Raw genomic sequence first — 12303 nt, forward strand, 5'->3', positions numbered from 1 at the left:
AACATTGTTGTCTGAGAGAACACAACACAGCAGCTACCTTCCCCACAGTGAGAAAGGGTGGGAGGGATTGCCTCTCGGACCACTTCCTTGAACTTCCACCTTCCCTACATCATGATGCCTTGCCTCATGATGCCGCCCTCCTGGTTCCTCACTTTTCTGGAAGAGTCCCTGCTAAGAACCTTTCACAGCTTCTGACTTTGAGTCAGAACTTTTCATTGAGTTACTTTTCCTACCATCTGAGTAAGTATGTGCCAAGATTCCAGCACTAGCAGTGCCCTGCATGGATTATTTCTGCCAGGACTGTTTGCATCCTGCCAGAGGCCCTTGCACTGAAGACGTGGCTCCTGGTTGGCAGGGGGAGAAGCCAAAGGGGAAAATGGGTAGGGAAGATGGAGCTTTCTGGGATTCCTGTTTGAAATGCTCCTGTCAGTGGGACATGAGTAGACATTAACATTCACGTCCTATCCATTCTGATGACTATTTCTGCTAACTACTTCAAGATCCCATCTGACCAGGAGCAGACAGTACTCATACATCCTAGAATTTTCAAATACTAAATATTTAATAAGTTTGGATTCTTAGGTGCTAAAGTTCAAGAGGGTCCTAGTTGTAAGAGACCAATTTGTGCCCTTACTAAATCCACCCAGGTAAGGGGCTTGCTCATTCTGGTGACTTATAGATTGCTCTCTCCCTCTTCTCTATCACTTTAGAGTGACATGAAAAACTGATTTGTGTGTGTCTACCTACAGGTTCCAACTTCAGTGTGGTACTGAGTCAAAATTCCTTTTCCTAATCTGGGGTATCTTTGAGTTCAGTTTAATTGAAATGACAGAAATAATACATATTGTACATAACATATCTGTGGTCTTAAGCCTTATAGTGTTTATTTCTAATTCTAGGGTGCAATTAAAAGGAACTTATCCAGTAAGTATGTCTTAGCTCCCAGAAATAGAGTATGGATTGACAGAAGGAATAGTTCCCTGGATCTTGGAGCATGTTTGCATTTGAATTGCACAGTTGGGGGATTTATTTTTAAGTCTTTCAAAACCAAACATTTACAGCAAAGATTTCTTGTTATGATGGAGGGTATCTGGGTTATGAATAATTAATGCTTAAATTCTCCAAACAAATGTATTTTTGGAAAAACACAGGTGCTTCCTTCCGGTGTTTGCCAGCTCTTGCTGCATCTTTAAGCTTGGAAGTTAATTTAATCAAATGTGTTTGATTAGACACACTGTAGCTAGAGGTGGGGAGAGAGGAGGAATGTCCCAAAGGCACTAAAGGCAGATACAATGTATCCATTCTTACATACGGGTATAAAATGCTCGGTCCACCAAAGTGATATGACATAGGCTAACATATACAGTATCCGATACCCCTCCTGCCACATACAATGTATCCTAGGAAAATCTAAATTAATCCTTAAAGCTGCAACATTTTCTTGCCATTTCAAAAAAAGAGTAGGCTGCCAACCCGATCTGTGGACTGTGGGCATGTGGCCTGGATTATTATCCCCCATGGTAACTGAGAACCAGAACCCATTCAGGCAACGGGCATTTGAAGACTGATAGGCTGTTCCTCCGAGCTCGACAGTGAACAAATCTTCAATTCTTGGCGTGTTTATGGTTTTTCTTTGGGTAATGGGGTTTTACAAATGCCAGAGAACTCCTACCACATATGGCAGCTATATGGCTGTTGCCTTGCCAGGAGAGAGGGTTTGGTTTGCAGTTGTCATGTTAGGTTGCTTACTGATGGCGCTGAAATCTCTAAGTGTTTCCAAACATAGCTCATATGACACACCCGAAGGGACTGCTAAAGATATGCCTAAACAGGTCTTTTGTCCTGTATGTCAGGTGAAGAAGTCGCAAGGCCCAGGCGTTCTACCCCCACTCCCGAACTTACAAGGTGAGCATGGAAGACACTGGTTGCATTTTATTCATCACCAACTTTTAACTTTTCAGCAAATATCCTCCAGGTCTCAGCGAATGTAGGGCCTAACATGTATGTGAGTTTATGTAGCTACAGCCAAATTTGCTGTCATTTCTCATGTATGCAGCCCAAAGGGGAACCTTTGGGTAAATGCCTGCATTTGTCTACGGCAGAATGTATGGTCTACTCACTGATGAGAAAACTAGAGTTGTGTACAAAGAGGGTTTTTTTTTATTTCTGGAATGTTCATCTGAGATACATTATATTGCCCTAAAAAAGAGATGTTGGATAGTTGCACATACTTTCATAATACTTTCTAACTTTCCTATCAAAGAATCTTCTATTTTGTTTACACACACACACACAGAGAGAGAGAGAGAGAGAGAGAAAGACAGAGAGAGAGAGAAAAATTGTATTTCACTGTGGATTCTTTGAGTGAAGTATTATACAAATAGTTATTTTTTCCAAAATGATAGTTGTATCTCTTTAAACTTTGGATTCTCCGTCTTCTCATCCTCCACCTACTTCTCCATTTTCTTCTCCAACCTTCACATGGATGACATGCACACGAAAATCATTAGACTCTCTGATGGGAATCGGGTCTGGAGAAGGAATGGAGACAATGATGATGATGATGATGATGATGATGATAGTAATAATAATCCATCTAGACAAGTAGTCAGGAGGAAAGATGAGATATCTCAATACTCTTAAGATATCTTGGGTTAGGACATCACTGGTTTATTAAGTAGGAGGGAGCAAGAGGAAATTAGAAACTGAATGTCCCAGTTTTGTTTTGTTTTTTTTGTTTTTTTTTTTTATTCCAACACAAACTTCCTGGGCACCATGTAAATAGCTCCATGCTTCACTTTCATTAAATTGCATTAATTACAACAAGAAATAAGAGCACTTGGAGGCAGAGGCAGGCAGATCTCTGTGAGTTTGAGGCCAGCCTGGTCTACAGAGCAAGATCCAGGACAGGCACCAAAGCTACACAGAGAAACTCTGACTCAAAAGGAAACCAAAAAAAAGAAAAAGGAAAAAAAAGAAAAAAAGAAATAAGATGATGTCTTGGTTAGAGTTTCTATTTATATGATAAAATACCATGACCAAACACAACTGAAGGAAGAAAAGGTTTATAAGTCTCAGGTCACAGTCCACCTTCAAAGGAAGTCAGGGCAGAAACGGAAGCAGGGGCCATGAAGAGTCCTGCTTACTGGCTTGCTCCTCATGGCTTGCTCAGCCTGCTTTTTTACACGACCTAAGACCACCAGTCCAGGGGTGGAACCACCCTCCATGGGCTGGGCCCTCACATCAATCATCAATCGAGAAAATGCTCCCACAGACTTGCCTTCAGGCCAATCTTATAGAGACATTTTCTCAATTAAGGTTTTCTTCCCAGATGACCCCAGCTTATGTCAAAACATAGTTTTTATGACATAAAAACTAGCCATCACAGGTAATGACAGGTCTTTATTTTTAGGCTAGTCACGTTGACACACACACCTGTAGTCCCAGCACGTGGGGCAAAAGGCACAAGGGTCATGAATTTTAAGACAGCCTGGGCTTTATAAGAAGCTGTCTCAAAACCATAAAAAAGTAAATATGTGTAGTCTTCTGAGTTCATGTGACAGAAAGGTGCCTTATAATAAACTGGCATCTCTAATATGTCACTTCTATGTGTAGAGACTTACCATGGTGTTTCTGTTGGAACTGCACCCAGGCCTCCAGTAGACCTCAGGGTCTTATCTCCCGCCATGACCCTTTCAAGTGATACTTTCTAAGGCCAACAGAAGCTTTGTACACACATGTGCTTGCCTAAGTACACAATTACAAATACTTGTTTAACCAAGGAAAGTATTTGAAAGTTTGTGTATCAGTTTTGAGCATTAATTTTTGATCCTTCTCTCTATATACTCTACCTAAAATGCATGTTTTAGCAAGAAGCCTCCAGATGATACGCTGGCCCTTGCTCCTCTCTTTGGTCCACCATTAGAATCAGCTTTTGATGAACAGAAGACAGAAGGTATGGAACTGTATGTCTACAGCACTACTATGGAGTTACTTCTCTCGAGTAAATGTATGTAATTATGTATTGTCAACATACCATCAGACCCTCATGGTAGAAGTGTGCTGTGAGTTTAGTTGAAAAGCATCTATTATTTTAGGATTTAAAATTTTATTCCCAGAATGGCTAACAACTTCATTCCTGAAAATAGGCCAGTAAAAATGAAAGTCGATCAACACCAATCCTGATCAGGGAAAATAAACTCTGAGCCCAAGAGCTGCTGTGAGAAGTGTAAGCAGAAGTATAAATAGAGAGGGGTCTTCTCACCCTCAGTAGCGAGGCCTCTCTGATGGTATTCACTCTTTTCCAGCTCATCAGGGCAGTGTCAGTGAGAGAGTGGACAGGTCTGCGAGCTCACAATCCAGGAAGCATTGCCAATCATTTAGCAATGCTATAAGAGAAATACCTACATTTCTGCCATTAGTTTTGGGTTGTCTACTAAATATTTATTCTACAATTAAATGTTTAAGTGTTTAACATTAACCAGGTTTTTGAAGGGCTATAAATATGTCTTGTTGATAGAAAGCATCCCTTTACAAAGGAGATCTAGTCTATATTAGAATTATATTTATGCCCAATACATGTATTTCCAATAAGCATTATTGAATGTAATTATAAAAAGTTGTTTGACTTAAAAACTCTAAAGTTGGACTGGATATATGGCCCCACTTTTATGGAAATATGGTTAAAGCATATGCTACTCTTGCAAAGAACCCAAGTTCAGTTCCTAGTATCTACATTGAAAAGCTCACCACTGCCTGCAACTCTAGCTCCAGGGGATCCAACCCTCTCTTCTAAACTCCAGCAGCATCTTCTGCACTCACATGTATGTGCCCATAGACAGGCACACATATACATAATTAAAAATACTATCTTTTTTAAAAGAACTCTAAACTATATATGTGATAAGATGGTAACTTTCTAGGCCCCAATGGAGCAGTGTCCTTAACACATACATAATAAGCTGGGCATGGTGGCGCACACCTTTAATCCCAGCACTTGGGAGGCAGAAGCAGGTGAATCTCTGTGAGTTCAAGGCCAGCCTGAACTACATAATGAGTTCCAGGACAACTGGAGCTGCATAGTGAGACTCTGTCTTGAAAACAAACAAACAAAGACTTAACATAATAAGTAGACAAGAAGCCTAAGCTAAAGTAACAAAGAGATTTCAAAGTACAGTAATCAAGACAGAATTTTATTTCTTGGTAACAGTAGAGAGGTAAACCCAAGAGGGTGGTGGGGCTCCTCTTCTCCTCACTGGTTACCTTCATCTCAGAGTGCAAGGGCTTGCACCAGCTCTTATCCCTTCCAGAAGAAAAGCAGCAGACAAAGCCAAAGAACTCACTGATAACTGTTTTAAGAGAAAACTCTAGAAGACACATCCATCACTTTTAACCAAAGCACACTACAGAGAATGTGACCAACTAAAACTCCTTTTCTATGAAGAATGGTTCAGTAGCATAGCTACACCTGGATGCTTTCAATGATTTAGTTAGGCAAATTTATAAACAACAACAACAACAACAAAAAATACTGTTCCTAAATACCTTCTCAGTGGCATTACTCTTGTAACCTAGAACTATACAAAACTATACAAAATGGGGGGGGTGTAATTTGTATTATTAAGTCATCTGTGATCAGTTTTGTCTTTTATGATGTAATTGTGAGGTAACTGGTAGAGAGAGCTGGTGTGTCGCATCTGAACCTGCACATTTAAGGAATTCTATAAGCATACAGAAATATCTCCTATGAGAATAGAAGTGTTTTGTTGTTGTTGTTGTTGTTTGTTGTTGTTGTTGTTGTTGTTTTTAAATCCAGGTGGTCCCCATGTTGAACCCACAGAAGCAATGCTGTTCCCAGCACAGAGTTTAGGCTTGCATGGAGAACTGTGACAGAGGAAGACATACATCTGGACTCACTGACGAGTCTTGTTTGTCTGTCTTTCTGACCTTAGCCACTGAAGTTTGGCAAAGTTCTGACATTTGCACCAAGCACATCAGCCCTTCCCCTGGCCATGTCTCCCTTTCCTCTCTGCTCACTCTTTACTTCTTTAGGTAGGTTATTCTGTGGTTGGTTGCTTCGAGGACCTAGGAGGGAAAAGCAGTGATTGGAAAGAGCTGAGCCTGCATTAGGTCTTAGCCCCTGGACTTTTTGTGTGGACAAGTGTTTGAGAATGCTAGTCATTGGTTTTTCTCTCCCAACAGTGGCATTGGCTTTTACCACATGGTGGTGCTGTGAGAATGAAATACAAAATACCAGCTGTTGGCCTCAGATGAGTGCCTGATGTATACATTTTGTGTGTATATGTATTTGCACCCCACTGCCCTCTTCGTCCTCTCGGTTACTCCTGGGGTTGTTATTGCCTCCCTTTTCTACTGCAGAAGGGAGGCCCAAAGAGGTTAAATGACTTGCCCAGGATTCTATAAGAAGCTAGAAGCTACAATAAAATCCACATTCTGCCTACGCTCCATACTGCACATCAAATAACAATGCACTTACTGAAAAGGACTGCTTATTTACACCTGAACAGTAACAATCAAAACCAAAAGAAAGACAATGTTAGATTCAGTGCTCCTAGACCAATACTTCATTGCCTTGATTTGCTTCTAAAGAACTAAAGAACTATTCATTTTCTGATTCCTGGGCTCAGTAGCCAAGAGCACTGGCTGCTTTTCCACGGGACCTGGGTTCAATTCCCAGCACCCACAAGGCAGCTCACAATCATCTAAAACTCCAGTTCCAGGATATCCAACTCCCTCTTCTGGCCTCCTCAGGTGCCAGGCATGGCACACAAACATACATAAAGGCAGGATAAAATAAAATAATAATTTTTAAAATGTTCCGGTTCTCTTAAAATGTTCAACAAGCATCTTTAGAATAATCATTACTCTTTATGATGCTGTAAAGGGTTAAGAGACTGAACAATCTTTAAAAATAGGAACCGCTGTACAGAATGCAGACATTTTCGACATTGAAGCATATTCATAGACATCTTTCACTATACCAACTAACAACAAAATAAATGCTCATGAGTTAATTCCTAAAATTTCTGAATGGTACAGAAATGGGGACAGTAAGTGTAGTGGCATCCAGACTGTCCTTAGGGGACAACCTAGGAAGAAAGTGTGGGTTAGAGTTGGAGTCTCCTTTGATCTAGCTCCATGTATGCACACAGACACCCCCTTGCTCCCCCATGCACCATGCTTCTGCTTCTGTTCTCTGCCTGAAGAGTGTGTGGATCAGCACACTCCTAAATTAAACTTCTAGGATGATGCAAGGTGTGGGGGTCATGTTATGAAGCTCAACTTTAATCAGAATTCTAGATTCTTGTTTGAACTTACCCTGAGAAATTCTGTTTTTCTATTTCCAGTTCTTTTAGATCAGCCTGAGATATGGGGTTCAGGCCAACCAATTAACCCAAGCACGGAGTCACCAAAGCTAGCAAGACCTTTTCCCACTGGAAGTAAGTTATGTATCTGACTCATTTTACTCTCTGACTGCATAGTAAAATTGTAGGCAACTCTTATAAGGATAATATTTGAATTCAAAAAGAGACATTATTATCTAACAGGTGAGGTCAGGTTACCAAGCTGGGGTGAATTAACAAAAGGAAGTAGTGTAGTTAGCCTTGAGGCGGCCCCTCTTCTGACATCTTACGTGACCTTTTGTTCATCCATCCGTCCCGTGTAGCTATGTCCAAGTCAGAAGTCTTGAGCTGAAGGCACTGGACAACCACACAACACAATCACTGAGCAAGTCTAGCTGGGTCTCTGCTGGTCCCAGTGAACACCTGAGACTAAAAAGGACAGGAGGGACCCATAGACAGGAAAGACGACCTGGAAAGCGAGACAAGCAGGCTCTCTAGCAGAGAGGCACTAAAACAAAAACAAGTCAAATGTATGGCAGTGTCAGCCCAGGTGACTGGAGACCCTTGAAAGGCCTTGTAAATCCCTCGCCTCTGGTGAGTTGGACTAGCTGGGCTGATTGGGTTAGTCACTAGGTCAAGCCGGTTACCCACGAATTTACAAAGTCTCCATTAGTAGACACCCATAGCCGGATGAGTATAGAAGGTACTCCTTGAAATCCTCATGGGAAGAATGGACTTCAGGAGGTATCTGGAAAGTGAACCGAGCATGGATGGGTCTTTTTTTATGCATTGAGACTCACCAGTAAATACTTTCTCCAACCCAGCATCCCCAGGGCTTTACTTTTGGTACCTAAAACTGGCAACAGTAATTAGCCAAAGGCATTCAGAATGAAAGGCTAAAAGGTTACTTGTTGAGAATGTTGTCACTCTAAGGTCATGTGATCCAGTCTTTGTAAAAAATATTTTTCTCAAAAACAGGGCGGGGAAAGCAAGAATCAGTAGCTTTTCTTAAACCTCTGAGCTTTGAATGGTGTTACCAGAGATGGCGTGGACCATAGAGTCTGAGTGCTTCTCCATGCGACTGGGCTACAAAAGCCACCTTTCTTTACATATCTAAGCTATCCAAATTATTCCTAGAAAACTCTTCTTATTAAGTGGCAAGAAAATAAACAAAAGTCATGTTTATGTAGAAAGAGTAGAACTTTAGAGAGAACTATACATGCAATGTGTCCACTTAGCATAGCTGCTGTTGAACTGATCGGCATCCAATAATTCTGCTTGCCTTGTGGTTGCCGTGGAAGTTCCCCTCTTTAGTGTTAGAGCTTATGGTATGTTTATTTTATGATCTCTGGTGATTATCCTCTTGACTTTTTAGTAGAGGTGATGAGATAGGAGCAAAACCTCTGATTGGCTCCTAACTCTCAGGGTAAAGATCCACTTGGGAAATAATTTTCAACAGCTCCTAGCTAAGATTAAGAACCACTTAGGATGGAGAGATGACTCAGTAGTTTACAGCACCTGCTGCTCTTATAGAGGACCTGGGTTTGGTTTCCAGCCCCCACATGCCTGCTCACAAATATCTGTAACTCTAACTCCATAGAATTAGGAGACACCCTCCTATGGATTCCATGGGCACTCATATATTGCACATACATGTAGGCAAACATTTATACACATAAAATAAAATTATTTTAAATAATTACTTATCCATGAGCTTTAAGATAGAAAGACAGGATAATGTGTGTGTGTGTGTGTGTGTGTGTGTGTGTGTGTGTGTGTGTGTGTGTGTTACTGAGGATGGAGAGGGGAGTAATGTCAGGAAGACACTCTTCCTGGGGTGTCCAGGGTAGAGAGGACTAGTCAGGGCTCTCTAGCTTCGGGCCCACCTGGCTCCTTCTGACCTTAGGATATAAAGTATGGGCCCATACTCAGGTTCACAGTGAGGGAGGGCTTATGACAATCATGAGAACTCTTGATTCTACCAAATATGACAAGTGAAAAAATAACACACATTTTAAGAAAAAAGAAAAATTTACCTGTTGGAAGAATAATTCCTAATTTCATCTATAAAATGAGAAACCCTATCCATAAGGGCAAAATTTCTGGTAGGGGTAAACATGCTGTACTTTTTTATCTTAGGATTTTATTTCTTAAAAGTGTTTATTGGGAATGCTTATTCTTTGGCCCATTCACTTCACTTCTAACTTCCTAAGACATGCTGTCTTAGGGTTTCTATTACTGTGAAGAGACACCTTGACCACAGCAACTCCTATAAAGGAAAACATTTTATTGAGGTGGTGGCTTACAGTTTCAGAGGTTTAGTCCATTGTCATTATGGCAGGAGCATGGGGGCATGCAGATAGACATAGTGCTGAAAAACTCTACATCCTGATCCAAAGGCAACAGGAAGCTGACTGAGACACTAGGTGTATCATGAGCACAGGAGACCTCAAAACCTGCCCCCACAGTGACACACTTCCTCCAACAAGGCCATACCTACTCCAACGAAGTCACACCTCCCAATAATGCTATTCTCTATGAGATTATGGGGTCCAATTATACTCAAACTACCACATAGGCTAAGAGTTTAAAAGCATAATATTACAAAATCTGTCCAGATACAATATAGGCAACATTATCCAGACTAGATTTAAAACCCCTCCCTGGAGCCCCCTCAGGGCCTTTGCTGTTTCTGTGGTCACACCCTGGACTGGAACTAAGTGTTACCAGGATTTATGATCAATCACTATTCCTCCAGAACACAGCCAGTGTTTATTCAACACAGTGCCCCTTACTCCTAGTAAAGGAATTGAACTTAGCTGTGGCTTGATGTCTGTTGAATGAATAAAATGTTGATATTGTTATCTTACCTTTTGTAAAACTCCTATGGTCATAAGATGGAGGAATCTGGTTGCTTCTGTCTCTTGGAGTCCTAGTTGGGGTTATCATTGCTGTGATGAAACACCATGACCAAAGACAACTTTGGGAGGAAAGAATTTATTTGGCTTACATATTACAGTCCATTGAGGGAAACCAAGGCAGGAACTCAAGCAGGGCAGGAACCTGGAGGCAAGAGGTGATGTAGATACCATGAAGGAGTACCACTTACTAGCTTGCTTCCCATGGCTTGCTCAGCCTGCTTTCTTATAGCACCCAGGACCACCAGATCAGGCAGGGGTGGCCCCACCCACAATGGACTGGGCCCTCACACATCAATCACTAATTTTAAAAATGCTCTACAGGCCTGCCTGCAATCCTATCTTATGGAAGCATTTTCTCAATTGAGGTTCCCTCCTCTTCAATGACTAGAGCTTGTATCAAGTTGACATAAAATTAGCCAGCACACTTGGCATTGCCATCTTAAAAACATAGACCGTGGCTAGCCCATTTCCAAGATGAGACGTGTGAATAAAAGCCCAAATCATGCTTCTTTTACCTTTTTGTTTAGTTCGGGAAGACTGTGATTGCTAACACTTTGCTTCTCTTTTTGCAGCTCCTCCACCTCTGCCTCCAAAAACTGTACCAGCCACCCCACCTCGAACAGGCTCCCCCTTAACAGTGGCAACAGGTAAACTAGGTCTTTACAGCTCTGAGATGATGTGGCAAACAGATCCACGGCCTTGGACGACAATATGCCCTTGATGCATTAGGAGGCATAGGCTGTGCGGACAGGCAGAGTGCTCATGTTGGGTTTCAACGTCCCTGCAACTTACTGTGCTGGCTTACTGTAAGGTACACTCCCAGGTGTCACACAGACATACACAGTTTGTTTTAGCATAATTTTATATGGTGGGGGCTGCACTGATTACAAAGTCGAAAAAAGTTGCCAGAAGATGAAAAGTCAACTATTTACTCAGTCTCTCACTTTGTGGGCTCTCGTTTGAATGACTTGAAAATGAATAGTCTCAAAGTACAATTTGTATCTTTCAAGAGCCAATAGGCCATCTGGTAGACCCAAGAGTGGTTGCTTAGGGTATAAAAGCTTAAGTGGGTCCCAGAATGAGCAGTAACCTGTTGGAGGAATTATTTTCCCCAGTGGTCATTCAAATATTTAATCATTTCGCTGCAAAGGCTGTGGTAATAATTATAAAATATGGCAAGGAACTGCTGTAAGCTATTTTGGACCTATCATTTCTGAGACACAGCTTTTCCTTTGTATTAAAATCAATACTATGCATTCATGCAATTTATTATCTGCCAGGTCTTACTGGACAAGCAGTTCAAAAGTAGTAATGGTGATTTTATTTACCTGAGCCCTAGAATGTGGCTCTTTATCACCTTTGGAATCCTGTAGCAGCTTTACGCCGGGCTGTCCCTGCAGCTTAGTGAGTTTGACAGAGACAGAACAGGATATTCATCAGAAAAACAGAAAGCTAGGCACAGTCATTTATAAAATTTATACTGACTCAAGCCCACTAGAGAGTTGCCAAAAGCATCGTAAGTAAGGTCTTTGCAAGTTCAGTTGTTTAGAGATCCTGTGTCTCCATAAATTGTATTAGCTACAAATAAATCTACTAGCAACAAAATCATAAATTATTGACAGTCATGCAAAAGGCTAGCCCATTTGTGTGTGGCTTTGCAGCCTTGGAAATTAACTCTTTCCAATCAGAAATATGGAAATACCAAGCCAGTTTTTATAGCCCATAAGTCATTTACAAGCAAGGTGAGGTATGGCTGTGCCTTGCAGCTATTTAGGCAGCAATTTCTAATTTAAATAACCTCATTGTTGCTTTAAAAGAAAAAAAAAGAACTATTTTCCCATTTGTAATCATCAAATATTTTATCCTTCACTAAAGGATTCAGTTTTTAAATTTTCCTCTTATTATTGATATGTGTAGAAAAGAATATACTGCTGATATCTAAGCAAAATGAAATTTTCTGTATCATACTTCAGAAAGAAATACATTACAGTCACTACTAGTGTATTAACGAGCTCTGC

General features: G+C 41.0%; 1 protein-coding gene across 28 annotated transcripts in view; it reads left to right on the top strand.

Annotated features, from left to right (window-relative positions):
* Sgip1 (SH3GL interacting endocytic adaptor 1) overlaps nucleotides 1-12303 on the top strand; it is a 193617-nt gene that overhangs the window by 130633 nt on the left and 50681 nt on the right. For all 28 annotated transcript variants that reach the window (XM_028887492.2, XM_028887538.2, XM_028887595.2 and 25 more), the window contains 5 exons: nucleotides 900-924; nucleotides 1854-1905; nucleotides 3870-3955; nucleotides 7368-7460; nucleotides 10858-10932. In XM_028887492.2, the coding sequence (XP_028743325.1) occupies nucleotides 900-924; nucleotides 1854-1905; nucleotides 3870-3955; nucleotides 7368-7460; nucleotides 10858-10932 (331 nt within the window). The remainder of the gene's footprint in view (nucleotides 1-899; nucleotides 925-1853; nucleotides 1906-3869; nucleotides 3956-7367; nucleotides 7461-10857; nucleotides 10933-12303) is intronic.

This window comes from Peromyscus leucopus, chromosome 2 (assembly GCF_004664715.2).
Source record: "Peromyscus leucopus breed LL Stock chromosome 2, UCI_PerLeu_2.1, whole genome shotgun sequence".
NCBI classification, from domain to species: domain Eukaryota; kingdom Metazoa; phylum Chordata; class Mammalia; order Rodentia; family Cricetidae; genus Peromyscus; species Peromyscus leucopus.